This window comes from Falco rusticolus, chromosome 2 (genome assembly GCF_015220075.1).
Source record: "Falco rusticolus isolate bFalRus1 chromosome 2, bFalRus1.pri, whole genome shotgun sequence".
Taxonomy (NCBI): Eukaryota; Metazoa; Chordata; class Aves; order Falconiformes; family Falconidae; genus Falco; species Falco rusticolus.
Window position 1 is genome coordinate 120698135 of NC_051188.1, and position 23825 is coordinate 120721959.

General features: G+C 43.7%; 1 protein-coding gene across 8 annotated transcripts; it reads right to left on the minus strand.

Annotated features, from left to right (window-relative positions):
• Positions 1–996: 996 nt before the first annotated feature.
• NXPE3 (neurexophilin and PC-esterase domain family member 3) lies at positions 997–23581 on the minus strand. Of its 8 annotated transcripts, none has more exons than XM_037378309.1 (8): positions 22311–22375; positions 21451–21502; positions 19277–19489; positions 17393–17550; positions 11585–12345; positions 8614–8687; positions 5139–5345; positions 997–4229 (listed from the first exon to the last, which is right to left on the minus strand). In XM_037378309.1, the coding sequence occupies exons 4-8, from the start codon at positions 17483–17485 to the stop codon at positions 3679–3681; spliced, it is 1686 nt and encodes a 561-aa protein (XP_037234206.1). In that variant the 5' UTR covers positions 17486–17550; positions 19277–19489; positions 21451–21502; positions 22311–22375; the 3' UTR covers positions 997–3678. The 8 variants fall into 8 exon arrangements, with proteins under 8 accessions (XP_037234206.1, XP_037234204.1, XP_037234203.1 ...); XM_037378307.1 differs by lacking the exon at positions 17393–17550 and adding an exon at positions 19893–19970 and having other exon boundaries at positions 22311–22336; XM_037378306.1 differs by lacking the exons at positions 17393–17550; positions 22311–22375 and adding an exon at positions 23233–23573.
• Positions 23582–23825: the final 244 nt, after the last annotated feature.

Sequence of the window (23825 nt, forward strand, 5' to 3'; positions counted from 1 at the left end):
CAGGTGACAGAAGCCTTCCAAACAGCCCAAACACATACTGGCAGCGATGAAGCATGAAGGGATCTGGACTTAAGGAGTAAGTGCTTTGTAAATTAAACGTGCATTTGTGATTGAGGTTTTTTGCTGTTACTTAAACGGTGGTGAGTGGAACAATGTTTTAACCCACACAGCTGTGGCCAAGCCAAAGCAGACCCCGACACCCTCGCCCTTCCCAGCAGACAGCTTCACATCTTCGCTTTTGTCACACGCACACGGAGCTGTCACCTGTGGTACATAAGAAGTCATACAGATCCTTTTACTAAAGAAGTTCCCACTTATGAATGCTTACCCCTAACAAGTAAAACAACGCAAAGGGACAATTTGATTCTTGTAAAGCAGAGCTGCAACAGCACTGCACAGCAGGTGAAATTAGAAGTGGAAAACTTGCAGAAAGGAAAACTTCTGCTTTTTAGCCTCTCTTTTCAGCAACAGTTCTACTAATGGTTTTATTAAATTTCCAGAACAAAGAAATCAGCCTAACATGATATATACGAGAAACAAGTTTCTCAAAATGTCAGGTACACTGTCAAATATCAGTCTAATGTAAGATGGGGTTTACTTATTTTATAAATAAATTGCTCTGAAATCTTCTGATAAACACCATAGAAATACAGTCTTTTTCACTGGGATTTGAGTGAGCTGGATTTTGAATTAAGAAATTAAAAAGGAAAAAGAAATCTCTGTATTGAAAAGTTAATAATCAGAAGGCTCAGGCCAAGAATCAAAATACAAAAAGTAATACAATTTCTTCCCTTCAAGTGAAGAAAATGGAAAGAAAAGGAAGACAGGGCTTCAAAAAATGGTGAAATCACTTTTTACGTGTAAAGGCAGATATTTAACTGACAACTAAGTAATTCCTTTCCAGCCCTGTTTCATATTAAGTAACTTGAAAAATAACCAACCTCTTAACCTAAGTACCTATTAAAACCCATTCAGATGCTTAAACGTTTAAAGAAACTGATTTAAAAAATACTTTATTGCTTCTATGTTTCCATATACAATACATACACAACTGGTGCAACTGGTAACAAGATGAGAACAGAAATGAAAACTCATTTATGGTTCAACTGAATGACATACAAAAGCATAGTGTCCCCAGTCTTCACCTTAGAACATGAGCAAATCCTCAGTTTCTCCCTTTCTCCTCCCAGAGCCAAAGAAATGAAATACTGATCCTCATTCCAAATCAGCCAGCAATTTCCCTCAAGTTCATTACCTAAAAGATAGTCAATCTGTTATTAAAAAATTAATATAAAATAACGAATACAGTAATTAATCTGAATGGGAGAGGCTCTACCAGAAGATGAGAGTGCTTTGCTAGCAACAGTCCCATTCTCTTTCCCTGAATTGCCAAAACGTTCAGAACCCCACGCTCCTCTCGCCGCCCTGGTAAGCTAAGCACGATGCAAGGCTGCTGCCAAAGGGCACCACAGCATGCAGGGAACCATGCCCCCACGGTGCTTCCACACAGGGTATGGCTTAGTGAGGAAAACCAAATGGTTAGGCCACAAATTAAGTGGTTTCCTTCAAAGTAAAAGTCTGAAGTCTTATTTTCATTAACATTATTTGGATAGATTTGTTATTCAGGATGAAAGCCTTATACTCTATGTATTTTAAAAAACACACCAGGAAAAGATGAAAGGTCACTTTGCATTGTGGTGGCTTACCTTCCCAGAGCTGAATTGGTGTGGTCTCTTTTTAGCAGAGAATAAATTCCCATTAACACATTAAAGTAAGAAATAGTTACCTAAAGCTAATGTACAGGCAGACACCACACGATGCAGCTGTCCATAGGAATTGGCAATCTGGACCGCCTTAATTCCAACTTGAAAAGCTGAGAAAGAATGCCATTTCAGTGTATGCCACTCCTCCCATCCTTTTTAAACATTTCAGAATTGGTAAGTTTATAGATTGATGCTACTGACAGCTTTTACATACTAAAAGCATTTACATTTGTTTTTAAAACAGTTCTCAGTTTAAAATAATAATTTAAAAAATCACCAAAAAAAAAGAAAACCATTCCTGTAACTGGCAGTATTAGCTCTCTGGGGCCTCCAGCAGTTAAGAGCAAAATCCTCCTAACGTAGCAGCAAACCTGGCAGAGTAAAACGTTTCTAAGACGAAGGCATTTCAATTATTCCACTGTGCAGCCTACCAGCCTGCCTTGTCAATCCTCTCTGTTTGCTCACAAAGACTCAACTTCAGCATTCCCCTTAAGCATGATGAGCAGCTCCAGAAGCGCTCCACTACTGTTTGCACATATTTCTCTGTAAAGCCCCTGGTAAAGAAACCTTTGGCCTGAGTGGGACCAGAAATAAGGCAACATGGAACGCTTCTCTGCTGTTTAATTTGGGGGCTGAGTTTAGCCAAAGCTTGTTTCCAAAGCACTACTACTTAAAACTATAGATGGGCTCAATCAAGTTAGCAGCAGAAGATGCCATGCCAAGAGGCCCAAGATCCAGCAGCTCCCACACCAGCACAGCCGCAAATACCATCGGTACTGAGGGCAGCCCTGAGCGTGCGTGGCTTTGGGGAATGATTTTTTTGACCTTTTGTATTGGCAGCAGCAAAGCTCACAAATAAATGACGAAACTGCCAAACACGGAAGGGGGATCGTTGCATGGCCTTGACACTACCGCGTACCAGTCACTGTTACCCGTTGCCAAACATCGTCAAGCCCATTGAGGTCACTTGGCTTCTCCATACGTATGAATGATGTACAGCAGTATATACCAGAAGTCCAGCTTTGCAGGAGCATAACGGAATAGCTTTATCTTACAGGGAAGGGAAACACTTTCATTAGTAAATGCTTCAAGCAGGCGAGCCTGCAACCTGAACTTGCAGGCACTGCCTGAGACAGTGTCTTCACTAAGGTCACAATATACACATTTCTCCATTACAGGTAAATCAAGTAGTAGACTGTGTTATCAAAGCTCAGAAGAGATTCAGTAGTAGAGGAAACCAAACTAAAATACTATTATTTAGCAGCCATCTGTAAACACCAAGGGTGCCTAACTAGGGTGCTCTATTGCATTTCAGCAAATTGATGATGACTTAATACTACAGGTATCTTAATTGTGCTTCCTTGACTGATATTAATGATTCTGGTGCACTTCCTTCATGTTTCTCATTAGGACTTTGAAACAAAAACAGACACTGTACTTCTCTGACATACGACTGGAGGGGATGTCTCTCAAACTCTGGAGCACTGAAAGAAAGACTGCTCCCAAAAATCTTTCCCAGGTTTCCCACACATTTCTAAGCAGCCAGAACCTGGCAACAGCATCAGTGTCATATGGATTAAGTTAAGCATACAGTGCAGCCAACTAGTAAAGCTAATAACCTGCATGATTTCTTATTGAATCCTGCCTATTTAATATAAGGTGCTGTCTAATAATCTCAGGTATGAACACTAAGGTTGAAAGGAGTCAACCTTGCAGGACGATACGTACGGCCTGAACAGTCAGCTCCTCTTTGCCACCCTTCACAGCCACGCAGAGTTAAGGCCACCCCACTTACAATGCAGGCAAGTACAATAACCAGAGTCCTTCTCCACCACCCAGCATCATTTGACAGCTCTGACAAAGAGCAACTTTACCTCAGCTATAGCGAAAGATGACGTCGGGATACCCATTTGTGCTAAGTTTGCAGAGGGCACACATAAGATAAAAATGCATCTATTTGATTCTTAACAATGACTTCTTTTGGGTGCAAGTTATGTGGCAAGTAATGAGCCAGAGACATCTCCCAAGCATCCACAAAGTGCACAGGAATTCCTGAGAACATTTTCCTCATGACAGAATCAAGCTGAAAGGAATACCAGTCACTGTTAAAGAGGCTCACTTCTGGCCCCAGCTCCTGAACGTTAGCAGTTCTGATGATGATTAAAGTCTTGGGGCTGCGATCCAGCAGCTGAATAATTGATCTCCGAATGTTCCTCAGCCGCCGGATATACACTTCCACAGGGAAAGTGCTGAAGTGGGACCATATCGTTATGGCTATCACCGTGTTTCGCCCACCCACTATGCCATTCAGTTCATTGGCAATGTAGCGCAGCTCACTGCTAAAGACCGTTGAAAAGCGAATGGGTGGCCCATGACAGCGGAACTTCAGTAGAATATTGTGCTTCAGGTCCACAGACATGAAAGGACCCACGTTCTTTGGACTCCCCAAGTTAAATTCCACCAGATCTGAAAAACCAAGAGCAAGCATTAGTGAAAGACGGCGTAAGAGATTAAAATTGTCAACACGACACTAAGACCACAATGCAAAAGTAGCAGCAGATAAGGAAATCTGAACATAATGCTAAGAACTCTAAAATTAAACAGAAGATGAGCGCCATACATGCAGTATTTCAGAGCAGAGGTTATAGGTGCCGAAATCTGCAAAACAGCACACTTCAACTTCACAAGGCTGTCAACGCCTTTTCCAAGTTTCCCAAACTATTTTCTTCTCTCTCATAAAAAAAGAAATATTCCAAACACACTCTTTCAGTCTTCGTTCTGATTGCCCTTTTGAGAATCCTTCTGGCAGCTTTAGGACTTTGTTAAATTCAAAGATGACTCCAACTCCTCATTAAGGAGTCTCAAAGTCTGTGTTCCAACACATTAACTGCTTTAGGGGGAAGGGGTGCAGGAGGAGTATCTAATTGGCTACTGAAATTCTGTTATTTAAGTTAATAGAAGAAAGGGCCCAAACCCAACCAACAGTAACAGAAGTCATTTGCTAATTGATTCCCAAGTCATTCATGTGACTGGGATGCTGCAAGGCCTTACATGGGCACCTGATGTGACTTTGCTTCCCAGGGTGGCCACCTTAACTCACAGCCACAGCAGCGGTCCTCACTGGTGAAACGTTTCACAAGGACAACCCTGCAGATACCTCGTGGCCCCGTTTCCAAGGCCCACGTCTTCCCAGTGTCTGCTCAAACATTTGACTAACTGCCTTTCTGCCAGCACTTCCAATGATGCTTTGTCTTGCCTCTTCCTTTGTTTTGTCACTGCCATTCAGTAACATCAGTTCTGTGTCCAAGATGTGAGACCTAAAGCTTTGCTAAAGTCTTTAAGGACAAGATCAAATTTAAAAAATAAATAAATAACCTGGGACAAATGCTGTCAGATATTCAAACCACTGCCTTATTGTGGAGTCTCCAAACAAGTGGATTACTTTTCCTTGTAAGCATTTGGTTATATCATCTGACTTGTTAAAATGATGGATCCAGTGTATTCTGGACCTCCACTGGTCTTCATGGTAATAACCAGAAGGGGAAACCGTGGGATCTTCAGCTCTGTCCATACTGCTTGAATCTGGAAGAGAAAAATTCTTTGAAATTAACATACAACAAAACCAGCCTCCATGACCTCTGTGGACATATAGCCAGTGATGTATGAACATCATCCCTAGTTTAAAGCGAAAGAGTATGATGTAATGCATAGATTCAAAAGCTCCACGCATCACACTTCTGTCAGCCCAAGTATTGCACCCCCTATTTCTGCAGCAGAAACCTGCAACTACTGACAGAGCTGGCTGAACAGCTATAGTTCAACCTGGTTTAAATTAAATGTTATCTCTGACGATAAAGTAAAACACAGTAAGTATCTGATATCTTCCATACTTAGACAGAAGCGCTAAATTGTGGATGCTTGCAAAAGGTAGAGAGAAGCACAGGCAGAAAGCTCAGCAGAGCCCCTTCTCCCCCCAGCTGGGAGGGACACCAGGATCCCCAGCCTAGCCAGCCCCTGCGCCTGCCCTGCCAAAGTGCGCTGCCCCCCCCCCCAGCGCCCAGCCTCCCACCAGCAGAGCCCCTGTGCCACTTGGGCACAGCCCCACAGCATCACCCCACCGCTGCAGCCTGGCAGGACACCACCGACTGCAAGGTCACAACCTGACACCACTCCAAAAAATAATAATAAAAAAAAAAAAAAAAAGAAATCCATCTATGGATTAGCACACACACCCCAACATGCCTGCTCCAGCTACATGGGCTGGAAGCGTGAAGTCGGAATCATGAGGACTCCAGAGCTAGGAAATGCCAGAACTAAAGCTGTGGCTGAGAGTTTTATACGTCCCCTTTGAATGTATGAATTATGGGAGTCTAACGCCATGGGCCTCACACTTTCTCTCTGCTCCCTAGCCCCCTCCCCTTTTACTGGCTGGGGTAGGCAGCCCCTTGAAGGGCCATCAGACTACCCCAGGGAAGCTCTGCTCTGTAGGATGCTTATTTTGCTTGCAAAAACTGCCTGACACCTTGCGGGCAAGGGCTGGAAATTACAGGAAGAGAAGCTGCAACCTCGTGGTTATGTCAGTCAAACACAGACGTATTTCTCTTAGTATCCAGCGCAACACCAGTAACCAGTACGTGGCAGTTCCGTGGGTGGTTAGCAGTTCCCCCTTCACCACGCGGGCATTCAAACACCCAACCTGAGCAAGCACAAAGCTGCTCCCCGGCACAAACACCAGCTGGGCACAGACACATCCAGCTGTTTAACCACTCTTGCAGGCAGACTGCCTGTCAAGAACAGTCCCTGCCCTGTCCCAGCTTGCAGCTCTTTGGGAAAGCACACAGTGCCATGGCCAAAACCGTGCCAGGGACCAGCCTGGCTACGCAGAAGCACAGGCAGCAGAATTCCAGGGCCCAGAAGCATCCTGGACAACACAGGTGTAACCAAACTCTAAACACTCCAAAAAAGAAACTATGAGCATCTTTGAACTCCCATTCCTAACAGGCATTTTTGGCCTCACTGTTACTTATACAATATTCTCCGTGTCTTGCATTAGTAGATCTTAACCTCCCTAGACCTCACAGGGGCACTGTAAAAAGCAAACCACTATTATGTTTGTATGACACAAAGACTGTAAAACTGTGAGTATGACAGGAAAAGCCATCAGAAAATTTTATCTTTGGATGACTGTTTAAATCAGGCAACAGGGGCAATGAAGGAAAAAAAAACCCTAAAAAAAAAACAACTAGTAATGTTGACCCATCCAATATACATGAAACAGGAATCTTACAAAGAAAAGGAAAAAACCCTCTGTATGGCCATGTAGTTAAAGACTAATTCATATTGTGAATTCACAACTTCAGTTCGTTTGTTTCTTAAGTTTTGATGTAAAAACATTTCCTTTTTACCTATTTTTACCTTTTAAATTGTTTTTTAGGCTACACATATATATAAGAAAATGGTACTAGAACAACTTTTTGGTGCCTCCCACTAAACCCAACACCAGCATTTCAAACCTGCATATAGTACCATACCAGTTTTGCTCCAGAATTCACAAAGCCATTACTTTTGGATTTAGTAGAAGACAGTGAAAGCTCCAATCTGAATAGTTACAAACCAAGAACAGAAGTAGAAGCTTGTATTTGAGAAAAATAGTTTTAAAAATCAGCTTGATCTACATTTACCCCCCCCAAAAAAAGGTATGTGCAAAGACAGCAACAGCAGAAAATAAATTTAAGTGTGCCATCACTCCTAACAAATCCATACCTCCATGAACATTATACCAATGTATTAAGTTCATTTATTCAGAGACAGTTCTGCTTAGCAGGAATTTCCCTGAGGAATACTGTGCTGTTCCTATCAACCCAGCATTAATCCTCAGGAAATGCAAGCAGGTTTTGATCATCCATAACTCCTGAAGGAAGGGTTATATAATTAAATTTCAAATTTGCAGCAGTTTCTGCAAGGAAATACATAAGATAAAACAAGCAACAAAAAACCTGTCATCTAAGTGATCTAGAGAAAGAAAGGGGGCAAGTGCTGCTGGCCTAATAGCAGCACTCACTTTTTTTCAGTGAACAGCAAATCTAAGCACAAGAAATGCTGTAGGCTGCGTTCTGCTAAGACGTTACTGCTCAGGTCAGGAACTCTACACGTTAAAGTCTCCAACATCTTACAGAAAACCACATCTGAAATGCTTTCAATTAAGAAGTATTTCTCTATGTATCACATTTTATGCAGGCTTTTCAGAGGCATAAAAAGCATGCATGTGGATATGACAAACAAGATAAAACCTCTATGTTCAATTAGTACGGACTGTCTCTTTGTTGTGGTTTTTAGACGGGGTACAGAACAACTCTGTTCTTCTGGTCCACAACTGCAGGTGCTGACATCCTGTGGTAACACAAATGATAGCAATACTTAAATGAAATTATCAAAATCTGTTAGACAAAATTCTTCCACAAAGAAAGAAATTAAGAAAGGCCATAGCTGGTTTTACTCCATGAACTTGAGGTTTTGGCGAGCAGTTACTGTAAGATGTTTTACATCTCTGAGTAAATGCTGGGGGAAAAAAAAGACACTGACACTTTTGGCAAGAGAACAAACTCTTTTTGTAACTATTTTTTGCCAAAAAATCTCACTTATATATGTAATTTTAGACAATCTTGCTCTTAGTAGTGAACTTATACTACAGCTAACACCCAAAAAACCTTCATCTTCTCAATATAAATTTAAAAGTTAATTTCTATTCCATGCTACAAAAACAAACAAATCAATTATTACCTCATGCCTGTTGTTCTTTTATGACTTTAATGATGAATTAAAAACAAGAATCTTAAAAAGTTCACTTTACCTGTAAATACCTTGGGCTTTACAATCACTGAATCAGGTCCACTGGACAGTATTGGCTTTTTGATATTCACATCGCTTGAACAAAAAATAATAATAATAATTTTATTTGTAAAATTCACTGTGAACTTTGAAGGCAATATTAATCCCCTTTTTTCTTAATCCACTTCAAATAAGTACATAGGACTTGCCCTAAGAACTTTTTACTTTAGTTCCCATAGCTGAATTCATTGTGTTAGTTTCCTCAGGACCACTATTACTATTCCGCATCAGAATCCAAACTCTGCCCACACCGGGACACAGACCCGGCACCCAGTTCAGCTGGCCCGGAGCCAGGCAGAGCTGCCAAGCTCTCAGAGCTCTGCAGGGAGCTTGGGGGTCTCCCACAGAGATGGGAAGCACCCGGCTTGTGGAGCACATACCGCCGCCAGGAGACAGAGCACCAAAAGGGCATGCTGCTCCCGGCCCTGCCAGCGCTCTGTCGGTGCTTGTGTGGTGGAAACGTATTAAATCGATTACTGCTTATGAGAAAGTCTTCGTCTTTAATTAGGGACCGCTTAACTTGGACAATGAGCTCAGGTTGCTCAACTTTAATGAGCAGGTGGTGTTTGTCCTGAGCCCCCTGAACAAGCTGGCTACAAGCAGGGCCATCCAGACAGCAACACTGCACGCAGCTGTGTCACTGTGTCACAGTGGTAAGGGCACCGCGCGCAGGCGTCCGGCCAGCAGCCCCGGCGTGTGCGAACCCTGCGAGGCACGGGACTGTGCATGCCTGCACTTAGCTGAAACACGGAAGTTTACATACGCTAGGTAATAGTGTAAACTATATTTGTTTATAATATAAACAAGTGTAAACTATATTTGTTTACAATAGTGTAAACTATTTTTGTTTTTCACTGAGTATCAAGGTGGGCCAGAAGCCTCCCCTATGGGCAGACGCACCGCACAGGAATTCTCCCAGTTCCCGAGAGACTCCTGGCACTGCCTGCAACAGTGGTCCCAGCCGAAGGGTGGGCCTGCGTGATGTGAAGGTGCTAATTGGTGATGTCTCCTTTCCTTAGTCTCTGTAACGCGTTGCAGTAATGATTCGATGCTTTGCTCCTACTGCTCTTTTATCATATTGTGCATAATAACTAGTGCTGTTTCCTTTTATCATACTGCATGCTACTTTTCCTCTATTACAGCGTAATATAATAAACTGCATTTATTCATGTATTTGACTTGGAATTCATTTCTGCTTGGTATCCAGTCAATCAGCAAAACAGCCTGTCTCAGTACACACCTCTGTGGAGGCAGCCACGGCCTTCAGCCACAACAGTCCCACAGCCTGCCTGGCAGCACACGGCGGAACTGGCAGCAGCCAGGCATCACCACCGGCAGCTCCAGCTTTAGGCGAGGCCATCCACAGCAGCTCCAGCTCCAGGCAAGGCCAGCCCCGGCAGCCCGGCATCACCACCAGCAGCTCCAGCTCTAGGCGAGGCCAGCGCCGCATGCCCTGCCTCTGGGGAGACAGCGGCACCGGCCAAGGGCCAGCCCACGTCACAGCTCCCCAGCAATAAGGTCCTTCAGTCGGACAGCGATGTCCTGAATACAGGAACAAAGCTTATCCCCCTAAACACCGTGAGAGCTCAGAAGTACTCGTTTGTGGATGTCGGTGAATCCTGATCATTTTGTGTTGGCCACTACCACTCCTGCACAGCTGTCCCAGGTGTAGAGGTTTAATACTAGACTCTCATTCTGTCCCTCATTGCTGTTTTAAAGAGAATCTGTCTAATGTTTTTCATCATTTAAGAAATAAATTACTTGGAATATCTATGAGCCATTTCAGTTGAGGATCTCAGAGCTGAGTGAAAAAAAAAAAGAAGAAAACAAAACACAATAAAATTTCCCACTCCTTTTTGGAAACATCACCAATCAGCCTCAGCCACGTTTTACAGGTGAACTGCCCGAGGCACAAAAAATCTAAAGACCCACTTACAAACTTGGTAAGGAGTAGCCAAACCCCAACTCCACTGGTATTTACTTTTGATTTCTGCTCTTCAGTTACAAACATGCACACATACTTTCCTAATTAAACTATTTGGAGCTGCTGCTCTAAAATCTTTCCTAATTTAAGCCTTCAGTGGACATACTGCAGAAACACTTTCCTTCAACCTCTTTTTTGAACAAGGCAGTAGCCTACAACTACAATTCTGACACTGCGCAGCAGCTAACTTTGTCTGATTTCAGCTGAGGGTACGTACATACAGAAGCAGTTCTTTCCATCTATCCACGCACTAAGAGAAGTTTGTTGTTTTCTTTTAAAATGCTGAATGCAGAAGAAAAAGACAACTGTGAAACTAATCTGCTTTTACATTTCATACAAACATGTAGGGATCATTTCCACTTGCAAAGGTATTGCTCAGCAGTTTGCTCTACCATGTGTTTTCTTCTTAATTAAGGACTTAAAATTATTCCTAAGATCTGAAAGTCATACTGAGCAACAAGGAAGGCATTGCATCACATGTATGATGACTTTTACTGAGGATAAAAGGAATTGATATTTTGTGCAAAAATAGACCTAAAGCCTGGAGCTTTTTTATGTAGTTCAGATTTGGCCAAAAATACATCTCAAAGCATCATTATTGGTATTGCAAACATAGGTGTGGAAACAGAAAATGAGGAAACAGACCCCCAAACCACCACCAGATTTAGACAGCATGCTCTTGTGACTTTTAGCAGGCGCACCAGTATTGAATTCAAAGCACAGAGAGAGAGAACTACACTCCAAGTTTCTTCAGTTTAAGAGTCCTGGCCTCCTGCATGGCTGAACAGAGGGGAAGAGACTATTCAACAACTGACATCAAACACCTGCTCCTGCAGATGCACACCTCCTCTAAGGCAATCCATCATATTCCACCCATAACCTAACATTTGTCTTTAAAGAAAAAAAAAAAAAATTATTTCACTGAGTACATATAGATTTAACAACATACCTTTGGAAAAAGAGGCTTTCCTCTTGTGTCAGAAGACCTTTCTGATATCCACCCTTGGCATGGCTGATTCGGCTGGCACAGGGCAGTTTGCGAGGCTTATAGCAGAACCACGGCTCACCCGTGTAGAGATCTGTGAAGTTACAGACCGGGAGATCTCCAGGCAAGCAAACATTGCACTCTGTGGTTTCCGAATACCTCCCAGACTTGAATGAGCTTTTGAAGTAGACCCTGTCTGGCCTTTCTTCTCGTAAACGCAGGAGGACTTGGATTGCTTCACTCGGATGGACAAGTGACACGGAAACTTTGACCTCTCCTGGCCAAAGTAAGGTAAAGAAGACTTTGTAGATGCCGTTCTGGCAATCTACAATCCTTCCTGTTGCTCCAGCTTTCAGCAGAGGAGAGTGAATTCGTGCCTGTAAGTAGTCTCCGCCATACTGCTTGGGTTTTCCTTGGAAATCCTTCATGCGAACGAGTACCTCTAACTGATCACCCACCTTGAAGAACCCACTGGGTTTCACAATCACAAAGTCGCTATGTGTGGGATCAGTGCTCTGTACAAAGGCAATTTTGCCGTCAGGGGGTTTGGGCCACTGTATTGCAGCAAGCAACGATTCCTGTTCCGCCTGGTCTCTTTTGGACAAAGTCTGCTGCTTATAGCCACAGTAAGGCTTCCTGGTAGTTTTGGTTGTCTGTGACAGAGAACGCTGGACATTGTTTTCCGTTATCCAATTTGACCCTGAAACTGTGTCATCATCCAGGTGCTGAGGAGGAAAAAGATTACCTGAAATTGTGCCATTACATGAAACGCTGTGAATAACAGAAGCTTTGTCAGGAAATGATCCCAAGAATTGGGCTTTGCTTTTTACAGAGCTTTGAAGCTGACCAAATGAAGCAGCTTCACTAGAAGACACAAATCTATTACTCTGACCACAGTCTTTCTACAGCAACAGGCACGCAACCTGTGGTTACTCTGCTCTGGCAAAGAGGCTTTTACAGAAATCAGGTCCAATATTTCCCATGGCAGCATTCTGGCTACCAGTGTATTCTGTGAATACCAGCAAAGTGAAAAGAATTACAAAAGGTTGTATGATTAAGTAATAATCATGTTTAATTTTTTTACTGTAGTAACATTTTAGCCTTTGAGCACAATGAGGTCTAATGGCTACCCAACATAATGCAAGGAAATAGGGTTTCTCTGAGATGTTACACTGCAGATGAAGCTGATGCACCCCTCGCACACGCCTTCAAGAGAAGTCTGCGTTTCCCTGTAAAGCACAGATTGGAATAAATGGAATAAAAAGGAATGCTTCAGGGGCAATGGATTAATGAACTGGTAGGCAACCGCAGAGATACCATCTTCTTCATGACATCACACAATTTTCCAGGTTTGCACTAGGGAAATTTAAAAATGCAGCAATCTAAGATGCCAGAGCTACCTGTTGGATTTCTAATCAGCAAATCCAAACTTACAGCTCAAATATGCAAAAATTCAGCAATGAGTACTTAATTATCAGGTCATGTAGAGAACTTATCCATACTTTTACTTCATAGTGAAGCAAACTCATTTTTCAAGCAAAGACTAAAATTATATAATGTACCATTCACATGGCATCAGCGAATATGCTAGTTTAGATCTGAAAGGTTGCTATAAAGTCAATACTACACATCTGCAATTTTTTAAAAGATCATTGTACTTACCAATATCCTCGTGTTTTCCATTTACTTTCCCCATAATTAACTGCTCAGCAATGTCATAAAATACCCAGTGCTTACATTAAAGCCTAATTTATGGCTATAAACCTTTCTTAATCCATTAAAATACCACCTAGAGTACATATACCTACTAAAGTAGTTTCCCCCCACCCCAGAACATTTCATTTGATTTTGCCAGTATATTAAAATCATTTCACAGAAATTCAATGTATTTTTTTAGAAGAAAGGTAAACCTAGCAAGCAATAGAAATGCATGGGATTTTGAAGCCCGTTACGTAAGAAGTTGGTTTTGATCAGCCAAGGGTGAGAGGATAATAAGCACACTAGGATGTAGGATGGATACATAGTATCTTCTCTGTTTTAGATCCATGTTAACTGTAAAACCTGAAATTGCAAATTGTTACATTATAACTATAAAATGTGAATTGCCGTGTATCCACAGATAGACAAAATGTTATTACCACAATAGAAGGTTTGCTTCTGTTTTACATATCCAACCGGGGTTTAACAGATTTTCCCTGAAGGCCATCTGAGATAATTCATAATTATTTCTATTTTCCGACACAGCAAGCAAAAACACAAATGTACCACAGCATATCACTTTTATTAATCCAGTAAAGTTCAGGCAAAGCTGAGAATGAATCTCAGGCACACTTCTTTAAATCTTGCCTACATGCATCCTTGAATTAAGCCAAGTTTCTATTTTTGGATACCTTCACAACTTCTTCATTTCACTTGCTTATGCATATACATAACACAGAAAATAGTGCACGGAAGTACTTTTTAAAGTTAGCTGTATATTTTGATGCACCCAACAAGCTGGTGACCATCTCTCAGTCAGCAAAAATATTTAAGCATTTTCCTAAGAAGGGCTGATCATGAAGAATACGTGTACTTGATTAATTCTTGTGTTCAGGGTAAGCTCTCAAGAGAAAGTTTATTTATTTTCACTGGTTCTTCAGTGGTCTGTACTTTAGGTCGGTGTGGGTGGCACAGGAAAAAAAAACCCAACCTTTCAAATGAAGAAGAGAGATGGCTATCTAAGAAGGCCTTGAAACCAGACCTATCACTGTTTTTAACCTTCTCTACATTTCTTCTGGATTTTTAATCCAGCCTTTCTGTCAGAGGTGCAGATGTCATTCATGGCCTAGCTAGCCTTCCTGCAGTCTCTCCAAGGGCATACCTATGTCTTCCAGTGGGAAAACGTGCAGAGAACACCAGCCCACAAACTCATATTCAGAAACCAGAGCAGATCTCTCTAAAACAGTCCACCCACACAGCCTTTTTAGCAAAGCGCAAGGCCAAAGCTCTTCACTGCAGCTGAGGTCCCGGATGAGCACTGTCACTTCAGCTCCAGCATCTCCAGATTATGACCCATCAAGCAGAACTAACCATACCACAGATATCCCCTTGGCCAATCTTCAAGGCTGGGGGGTGGGGGGAAATCTCTATGAAGGTAAAACCAGAGCTTCTTCAACATCCTGAAGGACCATTCTTTCTCTAACATCCTTGTTCATCTTTACAGTCCTCTCCCAAGCCCAAACAGGACCATGTATTATTGCAGAATTATAAGTTTATGTGTAAAAGTAAACTACAGCACATAGGCTACTTACAGGAGAAAATATTACAGAGATTCCTTTTCCTAGTTAAGGCAGGGAAAGCATCAGAGTCTAATATACCAAAGATCTTTTACCAGAATAGGAAAGCTTTCCAAACCATCTTCTTTTCTTAAGTGCTTCCCCAGGCTCACCTCCAAACGCATGCTCCAGTTCTCCTACCCCTGCGGACATTCCGGGTTTGCCCTGAGGCAGACTGATACCTTAGTCTGTCCCCTCGCCGTTTCCTACCCCCGTCTCTCACTGGCATTTCCAAATCTCTCTGGGTCCTGTACGTGAAGAAGTCATACCGAGCCCATGCAGAACTTCAGGCTCTCTACTCTAGTTAGTAATCAAAACAAAATAGAATTTAAATAGGGCAGATAAAGAACATTTCTCAAGAGTCCTCTTCCTTTATGACACAGACTCTTTTCATTTTTAATACAGTCTCCACATTGAATAATACTTGTCCTGCTTTGCTTATTTCCATATATATACCACTCAAGGTGTCTTGATTTTGAGTTGCAGTTCCCAAGAGGTTTTGTTTGTTGGGTTTGTTGGGTATTTCAATTGCTGCTGAAAAGGTGGAACTCCACCTCAAAGCCCAGTATCTTCCACCAGCTGTAGCTCTTAGCTTGGCCTAGTACATTCGGAACAATTGCTGTAAACCTGCATCCGTACAGGAAACATCAGAGGAGATTCCCAGGAGGCAGGCATGGGGGAGAAAAAATTTCCTGTTTGCCCAACAGAGTCTCAATTTATGCTGCAGACAATATTTGAACCTGAACAAACACTGATTACTCTAATGTCAGCCATCTTATTTTCAGTAAATTTACACTCTAGGTACTTTATCCCTATTTGTTGCCTAAGGCATGAGATCAGTTCACTGTCTTTACAGTCTCATGGCACCGTGTGGGTGCTAAGTTACTCTAAACGTCAAAGGCAAACCTAAAAAGCCATCACCTGACAGACAAATGTTCCAGCAATAGCCCAAAGAAGATGATGCAGTTATCTTTTGTAGGCACCTGCAATTTAGCAGCAAGAATAAAGAAAAAAAAGCCACTTTGTTACATAGTTCTTTTCTTCAGTTCCAGCTGTTTGATTCCACATACCATCCCTTCGTCCTTGCAAGAAACTTCCCCTCTCCCCATACACCATCATTTCCAAGTGCTTTTAAATAGAAGAATTCTCACAACCAAACCCAAAGTGGTTCTGTTGCTCTAAAGGCAATTGGTACAAACATACAAACTCTCCCATATCCTAAAGGCATGATGTTGTTCCTCAGCAACAACCTGATACTTTGTGGAAAACTATTGAACATTTGATCCATCTGGCTGTGTTTGCACAAAAAAAAAAAAAGAATATATATATAAGAAAATAAAAAAACCTTTTTTTCTGGTACTATAATGTAATGGTCAGCTGTGGACCTCAAGGGAGGAGTTACTCCATACCAAAAGCTAAATTAAACAATTAGCAGGCTATCAAATATTTTGTGGACAGTTTGATTATTTATTTTCAAAAACAAGGTAAGAAAAGTAAAATTATGACATGGGTAGGGCTGTTGAGAGGGTATCATTAATAGCTTAAGAATTCAAAAGGGAAGCCTGCAACACGACTGGTGAGGCTGCACCTCAAATCCTGGGCTCAGTTTTGAGCCCCTCACCACAAGAAAGACATGGAGATGCTGGAGCATGTCCGGAGATGGGCAGCGGGGCTGGGGAAGGAGCTGGAGGACAAGTCTCCTGAGGAGCAGTTGAGGGAGCCAGGGGTGTTCAGCCTGGAGAGAAAGGGGCTCAGGGGGGACCTTATTGCTCCCTACAGCCACCTGACAGGAGGTGGTATCGAGGGGAGAGTCAGCCCCTTCCCCAAGTAACAAGCCATAGGACAAGAGGAAATAGCCTCAAATTGCACCAGGGGAGGTTTAGACTGATATTAGGAAAAATGTCTTCACTGAAAGGGTGCCCAGGGATGTGGCCAAGTCACCACCCTGGGAGTATTTAGAAGATGTGTAGATGTGGTATTCAAGAACACGGTTTAGTGGTGGTCTTGGCAGCACTGGGTTGGACTTTTAAAGGTTATGACCTTTTCCAACCTAAACAGTTCTAAACTACAAAAAAGTAAAATCCTAATGGGAAAGAGCTGGAAAGCTAGCTAGGGACTAGCTGATAACTGCCTGAGCTTTTTAGCTTTAACCAGCTAGATTAGATGATCTGGGGATCAGAAGCATGTCTAATGCATTTATTTAAACAGTCACCAACGATAAGCCCTCCTTCCAGAGCCTGAACAGATTTGGTTACAGATGTTCCATGAAAGCTCTCTAAGACTTTCTGGCTTTGATCTCTGACTGAAAAGAATCAGCACAGATACCTATATTAGACTGCCAGGGAAGCTATGACAAAGACAGAGACCAGTACCAGAGCAGTTCCATTCAGAGAAGACCACAAAAGGGTTAAAGTTGCATATTACAGCATAAAGATTTACCAGCAACACAATACTTAACTGCCTTTGGAATATCAGATAGGTAAACATCAACAAAGCCACACAGATACTTCTCAGGAATAGTGGCAAGCAGCAGCACAGAGCAACCACCCATGCTGCACTTTTCACTTCACACTTGAAGCTCTGCCAGAGCCCTTTTCTCTAAGACCAAAAAAATCCCTGAAAGAGACAACAAAAGAAAAGCTGCCTTCTATGTTATACAAAAGTGGTCATGCTAACTCAAACCAAACGTCCATCAAACACAGTATTTTGATTTCCAGTCGCTTTCAACAGCAGGTACGCAGGAAAAGAATACACGCCAAACATGTTGTGATATTTCCTCCTGAAAACTTAATCCAGTTTCTAGCACTTTATGGCTTAAAGACTTCTTAAACACCAGGGTTGACATATTTAAGATTTAGTACCCCAATGGGTTTTTCTTCTACGAATTCATCCAGACTTTTGAATGCAGCTACACAGTCTTACTGCAAGGACCTCTGCAGCTTTGCTGCAGTCTATAAAAAGCCACCCCTGCTCCCTTTAAAATGCAGATGCTGAATTCATTTAATGTCTCCACTAGTACTGAAATAGGTAACAAACACTGATTCTTTAGTTATTGATCCCGAGTCACTTGTGACTTCAGACCTTTCAAACATCTTCCTAACCCTTACCTGAATCTCCTCCAATTCAACTAGATCTTTTTGGGGGTGAGAGAGGATTTGTAAATGTGGGTCATTTCATTTGGGCGTCACTAGCCAGGAGGGGGAAAAAAAAACAACCCAAAAAAAGTCTCTGCAAACAGGACACATACAACTTAAAAGCATAAAACAATTACTGATTGGTTAACATAGATAAAAGATCGCTATAATTTAATGAGGTATTAGGCTAAGCATTATTATGCTCACCCACCAAATGCCGCACCGGACAGCCTGACCAGGCAGGCAGCCAGTGGGCAGGGTCAGCCTCCAAAGCTCCCTGCAGCCCATCCTCGCTGGTTTTAGTGGTTTTAGCTGCCTTGACTTTACACTGGCGTTACTGACTAAGGCAGTTTGAAAGTACCTCTGCAGTAGCATAATATGGAAAATGAAGAAATAAATATGCAAGTCAGACACAGCAGAAAGAAAAAGGAAAGAGAAGTTGCATCAGTACAGGCTGGATGCCAGCTAGCCAGCTAACCGCTTTGCAGAAACAGACCTACGGATGCCAGTGGACAGCAAACTGCCCATGTGTCAGCAGCATAGCGTTGTGGCAAGGAATTAACAAGAGCATAACCACAGTTATGGTTCGAGCACAGTGGTAATTCCCCTCAGCTTGACCTTGGTGAAGGCATACCTAGAACACTGTGTCTGGTTTTTGCCCATACCAGAATATCATACTGGAGAGTCCAGCTAAGAGCCCCCAAGATGATTAGGGGGCCGGATTACATGACAGAATGGAGACGCTAAGGGAATCTGCCCTTTTTTAAAAAAAAACAAAAGACTGGAGAAGACCATGAGGGGATCTAACTGCAGTCCTTTTGCTACCTAAAGGGGAGTTACAGAGCAACTAGAGTCAGAAGTATGTATTAAAAGGACAAGAGGTAACTTCCACCTGCACATGAGAGAAATGTTCTTCCCTACGAGAGGGATGCAGCACAGCAACAGGCTGCCCAGTCAGGCTGTGAAATCTGACCGCCCTCGAAGACCATCAAAACGCAGCTCAGCAATACCCTGCAAAATCCAAGCTAACTTTGCAGTTAGCCCATTGAGGAGGGTGTTGGATTAAATACCTCCAGATATCCCTTCCAGTCTGAACTTTCTGCAATTTCAAGTTGTAGCTAAATGCTGCCAGTCCCAACTCTAACCTTACACTCAAAGAGGAATAACGCTGCTCAAGTCCTGCTGGAGAAGAAACAGGCTCCACTTACCTCTAACTGAAAAAAGTTATGGACCAGCACCACGACAGCCAGCACTGCCATAAGCAGGCAGAAGATCTGCAGTCTGCACGAGTCACGCCACATTGTCCGTCCGTGTCCTTCCCTCCCATGTTAGATGCTGCCATGACTTCCAATCACCACAAACGTGAATGTCATTTCGTCTCAGTAGTGCGCAAGAGGATTCAATTGACTTCCACTTCATTACTGCAGATGCATTTGCAAAAATTATATTAAGTCCCCAGAAGGTTATTAGAAGCGAAGTTAAGTTCAACATTGAAAGTACATAAACGGCAGAACTTTGCGCAGCAACAACGGGTACAATAGAACTGTTAAAACTGATTTTTGTGGCATTAATCTGAACAGTACTATTATGTCACTTAATTCTCTAGGGTATTTCAAGGCAAAACCCTAATCACAGAACCAGTCTCACCTGTATTTGAAACAAACAAACAAAAAATAATCAAAATAAGAGTAAGATTTCTTTCTGGCAATCAAAAAACCCACCCACCCACCCTGTTTCTCCATTAGGCCACACTGTCACCATCCAGCAATCATGAGCCCAAGACTTCTAGCAGAAACTTGTGGGTTTAGACATCTCCCTGTTTACCTGATTAGAGATTCCAATAAGTTGTTACAGAAGACTAAGGCCCAAAGTAAGATACAAGATATTTTCTCCCGTTCTCTGCTGGACAGAGGGGAAAAAAACCAGTAAAACCTATCAGTTAAACAGGTGATATCTAACAGCTGAAAGCACTAAAATTGAACTGCAGAATTTTTCTGTAACATTAGACTACATCCTCCCTGTTGGCTTTTTGATTAAAACAAAAAACCCTAAAACATTCCTTTTACATCCTGTTCTTCTATGCAGCTCTAATGGTAAAAAACAAACTTCTGGGAAGAATGCAAGGTGTTGGGGTTTGGGTTTGGTGATGTTTTTTTTTAAAAAAATAAGATGTAATAATAGTCATGTTTTCAATAAAATTTAACTTTCATGAGATACAGTTTTTGAGGCTGCTTGATAGCTGACCCATTATAAAATCGTAGACTTGGCAGCCGTTGACAAACAGTTCTCACAGCTTTAATGCTTGTTCAGTTTGACTCTGGCATCTTCCTTCTTCTCTAGAGGGAATTTTGACAATTTTGAGACAGTCATTTCACAAGCGAGAAGAGTACCTGTTCCTGCAGGAGAAGCTCTAAACTTGGAAACAGGCAGCAGATGGCAAGGAGAGACAGGCAAAAGACACCAATCTCTTCAAACCCAATATTCTCAAAGCAGCGTTACTCATATTACCATTTACCAAGCGCAGCAACATAATCAAACGATTAGATAAATTCTGTGTAACTTTCTATAAATAGTATAACTGAGAAGTTACACTATTTATTAAGACTACATAAAGAGAGCTGCATAAATTTAAATGAAACATAATGATACATTAAATATCTAAATTAGCTAATTAAATCATTCATTAAATGAACATAGACTAGAAAACTGAAATGTATTACTGGTATAACTAGGACAGTCTCAAAGCAGACCGCACATGAAATCGCTTCACAAGGATTATAGGGATTATAAATCCAAATGCTTTGCTGAGAATTACAGAGGTTGTATTTCTGACTGATGAGCAAGCACTGAAAGAGCAAGATGACCATTAAAGCAAAAGCATCAAACTGACAAAATGCAACAAGAAGGCAGCTTTGCTGGAACAGCTCTGCACTAATGCAAAGTATTAACTTTGTATAAAACATCAACTCGGATTTTAAACACTAACTGGTAACGCATACACCTAAATACATTAAAACACCGATTTAAGGCCATACATGACCACTTGAGGAACAGAAACAAACACATCAGAGAAAAGGGGGATTTTCAGTTTTGTTGCTGAGAATTCTCTTCCAGTCACTGCAGAGCACAGGACACTGAAAATCGATAAAGGTGATTCCCTGCACCAAAGGCGGTTGTGGGGGCGACCCCCACTTACTGCTGCTCAACCCCTCCAGGGTTTCTGTCTGTACCGAGTTCTGAAGCATTCTGTGTGCAGGACTGGAGTTTTCTGCTAAAGGCCTCAAGGCACTTCCAGGTTTGCCATCCCTGAATAACCGATCCGGTTCATGTTTTATATAATGGCAGCACACAATTATGCCAAAAAAGCCCCCTGGATTCTCACCTTATTCTTGGAGCAACCCCTGAAGCCATCCATGCAAAAGGCCAAGGGTAACCTTGAAAGCAATACAGGAAAATCCCCATAAATATATACACACAGACACAATTTTTAGTAACATCTGGTATTTTGGTGGATTGCTTACAGTGACACAAAATAACCTGTCAGTTAAGACTCCATACTAAAATTAATCTTGTTTCTACAGTGATCCACGGATTTGTTAAAAAAATATTTAAAGTTTTTTTAACTCCAGTCCTCTGCCTTTGAATTCTCTGCACCTTATCACTAAGCATTACCCCCCTCAGCATCAGTCCTCCTTACTGCCCGGCTCACTTTGCCCAAGGTTAGAAATAAAATTCAACCCGGTGGCATCTTCATAAACAGTCTGCAAGCTCTCACGCCCAGTATTTTGTTTTTAATTACTTTTAAAATTATTTTTAATGTTTTAAATTGTATTACTTTTATTATTTTTTGTTTCATTCTTTTTAACGTTTAAATTTTTGTGAAGGTTTATTACTATTTTTCATAATTTTTGTTTTGTTTTATTCATTTTTTATTTTTATCTATTTTTTTTCTTTTTTATAATTTTATCTTTTATTGTCATTATCCCCCCAGCGCTGGCAGGGCGGCCGCTGGCAGCGCCCCCTGGGGCCGCCCGAGCCCAGGGTCGGGGCCGGGGCTGCTGCCGGAGCCGCCCGCACCCAGCCCCGCTGCGGGAGCGGGCCCCACCGCGGCGCGGCCGCCCCGGCCCGGCCCCGGCCCCGACCCAAACCCCGGCCCCGGCCCCGACCCGGCAGCCCGGGCGTGCGGCCGGCGGGAGCCTGAGCGGGACCCCCGCCTGCCGGCCCCCCACCGGGGCCCCTCACCTCAGCCGGCCGCGTCCCCCGCCGCAGCCGCTCCCCGGGGCCGGCCCCCAGGGGCTCGCCGGGTGACTGCCGGCCCCGCCGCCCGCGCCCCGCCTCCCGGGCCCGCCCCGCCGCCGCGCCCGGACCCCCCCGCCCCGGCCCGGCAGGCGAGCGCAGGCCGCTGCCGCAGGGCCGGCCGGCTGCGCGGCGAGGGCGGCGCCCGACGGGGCGAGGCGGTGCCGCAGGGCAGGGCCCGGGGCCGGCGGAGCCGCAGCCGCCATGTGCCGAGCCGGGCCGCTGCCTTGCCGGGGCCGCGCTGCCAGCGCCCCCGCCGGCCCACCGCCTGCGCCAGCCCGCTGCCGCGCAGGCCCGCCGCACGCGCTCCCTCCCCGGGGGGCCGCGTTACCACGGGGACGGCTCCCTCCCGGGGCAGGGCCGAGCCCCGCGGGGGCGGCCGATGGCGGCCTGGGCGGCCCTGGCGGCGGCGCGGTGGGCGCTCCCCGCTGGCTGCGGGCCCCGCTCCCCCGGCCCGGCGCACCGCACTCGGCAGCTGCAGGCAGCGGCCCCCGGCCGAGGGCGGCGCTGGGCAGCGACAGGAGCGGGGAGGAATGCGGGTGACCTGCCAGCCAGGGCGGGGGGGCCGAGGAAACGGGGAGGCTGGTGCGGAGCCCGGCTTGTAGCCCGGGTGGCACCGCCGGGCTCCTGCCCGGGCCCCCTGAAGCTGTAAGAAGCTGCTTCCCGAGCAGCTGACGTGTGGAATTAAACTCTCTAACTCAGGATAGGTTACAAGGCAGGTATGTTTAATTCACCGGCAGGCATCAGGGTGGATAATTCCAAAAGCACCTGCTGCCCCAACTTCTTTGTGCACATCTGATTTAAAGTATACATTCATACATAGTCGATAGATGCCCGAGAACAGATTGGGTTAGGATAACTAGTCTACCAAGAAGTCATTACCATTAGTTTCCTTCCATTTGCACTTGTGCATTGTCATGGGAGTCGTTGAGGGTGAAGGCTTAGTAGTCTCCCTCACTCTGAACTTTTCACCTTCACTCTTTGCGCAGACTCGGTCTTGTCTTGAGTTTCTTCCAGACCACAAAACAGGACAGATCCAGTTTTCCTGTCTCCAGGCACAAATGTTCACATACCAGTGTCTTCTTATTGGCACACAGAGCATGCCAGGTCCACCTTATCAGTACAAAGGCCCCCAGGGCCAGGCCTCATTTGCAAAGTCATACTGTGAGCTCCTCACCTCATTTGCAAAGTCACACTGTGAAACTTCATTTTGTACACACAATGAGAATTTTAACTATTCTAAGTTTTCCGTATCCTATTAATCTAGTAATTTCTAAGCTTTCTATCACAGTCAGGAATCTGGGGCAGGTACCCATTCATGGGGCACAGGGGACAGTGCCCCACAGCTCACACACTGGCTCCCAAGTTACTCCTTTATCCACACACAGTTGCATCAACACTCCATACGTTTCCTAGAATAGGCAGCGCTTACACAAATTATTCACATTGCACACAACAGCC

Excerpts from the sequence above, each read along its gene's own strand:
- NXPE3 (XM_037378306.1), bottom strand. The coding sequence starts at position 19,369 with ATGTGGCGTGACTCGTGCAGACTGCAGATCTTCTGCCTGCTTATGGCA. Across the intron at positions 8,688-11,584 it reads GAAAGCCTCTTTTTCCAAAG|CGATGTGAATATCAAAAAGC; the intron begins GTATGTTGTTAA and ends TTTTTGTTCAAG. Across the intron at positions 5,346-8,613 it reads AAAGCCCAAGGTATTTACAG|ATTCAAGCAGTATGGACAGA; the intron begins GTAAAGTGAACT and ends TTTCTCTTCCAG.